General features: G+C 42.2%; 1 protein-coding gene and 1 long non-coding RNA gene across 5 annotated transcripts in view; one reads left to right on the top strand and one right to left on the bottom strand.

Moving 5' to 3' along the window:
- Positions 1-5,448, bottom strand: part of LOC143136127 (uncharacterized) — a 263,743-nt gene that overhangs the window by 100,282 nt on the left and 158,013 nt on the right. The window lies entirely within an intron of this gene.
- Positions 842-5,448, top strand: part of etv6 (ETS variant transcription factor 6) — a 29,032-nt gene continuing 24,425 nt past the window's right edge. The window contains exons 1-2 of one of the 4 annotated variants that reach the window (XM_076296625.1): positions 842-1,203; positions 4,700-4,844. In XM_076296625.1, the coding sequence (XP_076152740.1) occupies positions 1,171-1,203; positions 4,700-4,844 (178 nt within the window). In that variant the 5' untranslated portion in view covers positions 842-1,170. Of the gene's footprint in view, positions 1,204-1,420; positions 1,722-4,696; positions 4,845-5,448 lie in introns of those variants that run through there. The other 3 variants (XM_076296624.1, XM_076296627.1, XM_076296626.1) reach the window with 3 other exon arrangements.

The following is a 5,448-nucleotide window of genomic DNA, read 5'->3' as shown; positions in this document are numbered from 1 at the left end:
TAACGCACTGTCCTTTTGTAGAAGTGGGCCAACATTACACTTTGCGTTATATCCAGCAGAGGGCGTAACAGCCCAATAAAAAGCTTGATTGATAGATCTATGGTTAACAACAACAACGACAATAATAATGGCAATGATAATAGAAACAACAACAACAACAACAAAAAAAAAAACACAAATAATAATAGCCTTATATGAATAATAATTATGTATGTATAATAATAATTATGTATGTATATATATATATATATATATATATATATATATATATATATATATATTATTGGCCTAATGATAATTGTTAACAATAATAATAATAATCATCCTCATCATCCTCACCATCATAGGCCTAATAATAATGATAATCATAACAATAAAGTAGCAATATCGGGCCTAGTAGAAATACATAATACATAAGACCTACTCTACAAAATGTTAAGATGGGTAAACATTAATTTATCATCGGTGGTGCTGTTGCCTTGTTGTGCCCCACTAACTTTAGTAAGCTACGACAAATCTATGACTGAGGCTAACTAAGACCTTTTTTTATCTACTTTCCTATCTGTGTTCGTATGACTGCAATATAATAGCTGAAATTCCTAATTTCCCCTTCACACGTCAGAAATATGGTGGTTCGCAGCCTACTGGATGTCCCTCTGATTCAGAATCAGCTCTTCCCACCGGGCCATGTGAAGTGCTCTGATGTGAAGATCAGGATGGCTGATCTAGACACTGTTGGTCTAGTAACCATGGTCTAGTTCGCTACACCCACTATGTTAAACATGATCGGCTATTTCCTGAGTCTGGTTTCCTTTAAGGGGCTGCGCTCAGTGCTAGGAATTCACGTCATTTCGCCACTAACGCATCCAAATCAATGAGCACTGCGTTGTACGCCTTCTACAGTGAAGTCTTCCAGGAAGAAATTAACCATCGCCACGCCAAAATGTAGCGCACACCAGCGCCAGGGAAAACAAAGAAGTTGAATGCGCTTTTACAGAAACTATACGCAAAAATGGATTAACTAACAGACACAAACATTCATTGCCGTGCGAATGTAACTAAATCCAGGACAAGGAGACGGACGTACGTGGGTGGTTTTTCAGGGTTACTTCAAGGAAAAAAGGGGAAAGGAAAGTGGAAACAGGAGAACTTCCTGAATTTAAACAAGACATGTCCGATTCCCCGTCGCAGATCACGATCAAGGTATTTCTGCGTATATTTAAAACCTTAGTTTAAGTTCTGACAGTCAAATGGTTTACGGGATGTGCTCCCTATAGTTGTGTTTCTCTTCAACTATACGCACGCAGCAGCAACGACTGTAGCCTATCATCTGTTGCTGCTGCTGAAGGAGAGACCCTTATGTCGTATACCAGTCTAACAGAGCATAGGTGAGTAGCCTACCACGGTCTTGATGACTTAAGCTATATAGCCTACTTATTCGAGCGTTGTATCACAGTTAGCCTATATTTGGATACGAAGGCTACATTATTCAATTGGAACCGAAATCGTCATAACAATGCGATTCATTCTTCGAGCCTTCTCTTCTGACAAAACTGCGACATGTCGCACTATCTGCCACCACTGAACATGCATAGACTAACACATTCCTAATATTTCGCTGGAGTCGTTTTGGTGGTATCAAACTTTAACACGGAAACCAAGTGTCAACTACAGTATGCCAGTATAACTTTTTGCCTGTGAGGAGTCGTTGTAGCCAGTTGGTAAGTCAATTCATTCCCAATTCTCAGCCCTGTGCCTGTGTTACGATTTTATCTCAGAACACGACAACCAACTGTATAGTTGACCAGTGGCGAATGACCGATCTGGCCTTAAGAGAGATGTCAGATTGCAGTTTACATAGGTTATTGGTGGACATATCCATTCATACCATCTGACCTGAGCACAAGTGTATGTCTTTGTACATAGCAGTTGTAGTTCACCAGTTTCACCAGTTGTGCTGCCTAATATCTAAGTTAAGTTGAATTTAAATTTAATTTTAATGATCTGTTGTGTTGAGAGGTCTAGTGATCTTTGAAATTGCAAGTGCAGGTCTGGAATAGGCCTACCAGAGGAGAGGTGACATTTTTGTCAGGAGTTCAAGAGCTCTTAAACTCCAGTTTCAACAAGAATCCATTACCAAAGAATTTGACATTACGCAAAGTGGCATCTGGCAGACACCTTCTTCAGTGCAATATCAGACGTGTCTTGGCATGATGCAAGTCTGGTTAGAGTCTCACTGCCCCCCCCCCCACACACACACACACACACAGACATCCACTCTTCGACCACAGGCACAGCATCAAATGGTGGCATGCAAACCAGGTCATTTGTTTTCTTTCAATTGTCATCTATTCTGCCTTTGCATGGGGTCATTTGCACAATTGCGGTGTGACTCTCCTCAGGCCTCGGCCCTTCCCATGGGCGCTCCCGGCACACAACATGAGGCCCATTTATGATGGTCAAACTTCTGGATGGAGTAGTCACCACAGATTACTAATCTGCTTCAGTGTCTGTTTGCTTTCTGAATAGTGAGAGGCAGACTCAAGGTCCTACTCTGGGTTCGAAAGTGCTGCTTCCAGTGCAGTTGGTGGCTGGTTAGCTAAGAAAGAAGGATGAATCATGTGAATCAAGTCTCAGTTGCTAGCAAGTCTCCAAAAGTGAGGTGAAGTTTGCACACTGCACAGTCATGTACCTGTTGGCGTTAGTCATATTAGCAGCTGCCCTTGCTTCTACTTCAGAGATAACTCCTGGAACATATCCGGTAAAGAGGAAATAGTTTTAAGTGTGGCGAGTGGGTGGAAGGTCTCCCTCTCCGGGACAGCCTCTTTGTGAACTGCACTCCTCTTACTTTGACCTCTCTGTGACCGGCACCCGCACACTCTCCTTTGTGTAATCAGCATTTTGAGAAAGCAAAGCTGCTTTGGCTGTGAGGAAAGAAGAGTAAGAACAACTGAGGAAGAGGGTAGACTCTTGAACCAGGGATACACAAATCAAGCCATACATGTATACAAGCAAATAGAAGTTTGTCTTTAAACGTGATGATCATCGAATCAGGTGTTGAATCAAATATGAGGTGCATTGGGGCCCATGTCAAGATCTGTGGTGAGTCACATGTTTCATCAGCATTGATTGCTTATCACAGTATTTCCAGAAATTGCCCTGCAGAAGTGTTCTCTCATAACCAAGTGATTAAGTCTCATTGGGCTCCTGTAATGGATAATAGTGGCTCCTTGACCACTGGGTTACTGGAGGCCTTGCATTTTCCCACCTCAACCCAATAGCTCAGTGTCCCAGCTGGGCTCCTGCACCCAGATCTAAGTCTTTCCTGCTGGCACAGCTACAGCTGATTGTTTTCGCCGGCCTCTTACAAAGTCCTTATCTAAATCAGATGTGTGTGTGTGTGTGAGGCTTATCGCGCACAGAGAGTGGTCTAAATATGTATAAGGAAACTGTCGGTAAAAACACCACGCTCTGCTTGCTTTGGAGTGGAGGACTTCCACTTCAGCTGCTGAAGAATTGCCATGGTCAGATGTGGTCTGATGTGGTCCTAGGTGTGTTTTTCGGGTAACACCAGCAAGTAAGAATATTGTTGTGATCAAGGCAACAGGTTTCTGATAACCCTGTGTTGTTCAGCCATATTTATGGTGTGGTTATTGGTATGGTAATTTGAGGAAAAGCTTTTATGACTAACAGGGTTTGAAATGTAGATCTTTAACAATAACAGATAACAAAATGAATGCACCAGGAACTTTTCACTCATATTGCTCTCTGTGGATTGTTGAGCACTGTGTACGGGAGTAAGGCAAACATTTGCTTGTGGAAGATATGGTTATGCTGAGTGTGATCTATAGAAGAAGCACATTCACCTCATTCCAGACCTGTGCCAGACTAGAGCCAAGCCTAGCCTGGACCAGACCAGGGCCAAAATTTGCTGGTATTTCTATTTGGCCTTGAGGTGAATTGAGCTGCCTGAGATTATAGCTTAGTATGAGTCTTGTATGTGGAAAAAAGTTTCGGATCGAAGAAGCCAACAGTGTAAAAATGGATGTCATTGCATATCACAGAGAAACCCCAAAGCACGAACACTTGCATGTGAACTCTTTATTACTGGTGGCCTGGGTGAAAGTGCACATGACTGGTGTATTAGGTTAAATGCTTAATTGATGCTTGTGAAGTGTGTAAAATATGTAACGCAGCAGGTAGGCCTACTGAAAGAATGTTTGAGAGTGTTTTATGTTGCCTTGTGTTTACGTTTGTATTGGTGAATGCAAGAATGAGTGGACTTTGAGTGTTCACTGTATACATTTGCTCTCTCTCTCTCTCTCTCTCTCTCTCTCTCTCTCTCTCTCTCTCTCTCTCTCTCTCTCTCTCTCTCTCTCTCTCTCTCTCTCTCTCTCTCTGTGTGTGTGTGAGCATAATATGAATATTTTTATTGAGACATTAATGAGCAGTTTGTGTATGTATGTTGGCGTTTGTAGTTTGAAAGGTGTCATGTTGGAAGAGAGTCAGGTGTTTGAAAGGTTGCAAATTGTTTTTGTTTTTTGTACATGTGGCTGTATGCATGTATGTGTGTTATGGACAAGAGATGATGTATCTGTTTATATGTTTATTTATGAGTGTCTGTGTTTTAGGGAAATGTGTGTTGTGTAAAGCTCTCTCTCTCTCTCTCTCTCTCTCTCTCTCTGTCTATTCATAGCAGGAGAGGAGCCCGTTCAACCCTTCCGCGAGCCCACTGCCAAACTCCACTTCCTCTCCCTTCCATGCGCCCGCCGCCCCCACCCCCACCAACGCCCCACCAGCCAGCAGGATGGAGGACGAGCCAGGCAGGCTGCCGACACACCTGCGTGAGTTCAATGTCCAACACACACACACGCACACACACACGCACAGGTCTGACACATGTGCACATATGCATATATACACAAATTGTGCGCAGGTGTGTACACAAACACCACATGCATGCATATAGACTAGGGGTGTAACGGTACACAGAAGTCACGGTTCGGTTCATACCTCGGTTCGGACATCACGGTTCGGTACGAGTTCGGTACAATGGAGGGAAAAGCAAAACAAAAATGCAAAAAGCTAATTTTATTGTGCATGTCTCAGGCTGTACCACCTAGTGTCATGTCTCTCCCCTGAGCTATTTGCACAAGCCTGAAGTGTGTAAGATGTGAACAGTACAATAAGTACCCAGACTCCATCTGTAACAATAATCTTAATAATAAGATAATCAGCTATAAAACTGAAAATAGGCCTATAGCATCTCTTATTTCTGAAAGTACAAATTACATAGAATAATGATTTTTAAAAATCCACTTAAGCAAGGCCTTCAATATCCATGTTTAGTTGTATATGGAAGGGTCTACAATTTGCCTCAATATTTTTCAGTGTGTGTACAGTAATAATCTACTAACTGTGAAAATATCACACTATTTTTGTGTAAAA

This window comes from Alosa pseudoharengus, unplaced genomic scaffold (genome assembly GCF_046254945.1).
Source record: "Alosa pseudoharengus isolate Yale_2024_CS ecotype anadromous, Long Island Sound unplaced genomic scaffold, YU_APseudo_1.1 YU_APseudo_1.1_scf_20, whole genome shotgun sequence".
NCBI classification, from domain to species: Eukaryota; Metazoa; Chordata; class Actinopteri; order Clupeiformes; family Clupeidae; genus Alosa; species Alosa pseudoharengus.
Note: the sequence above shows the minus strand (reverse complement) of the source record. Positions and strands in the feature narration are given on the sequence as shown.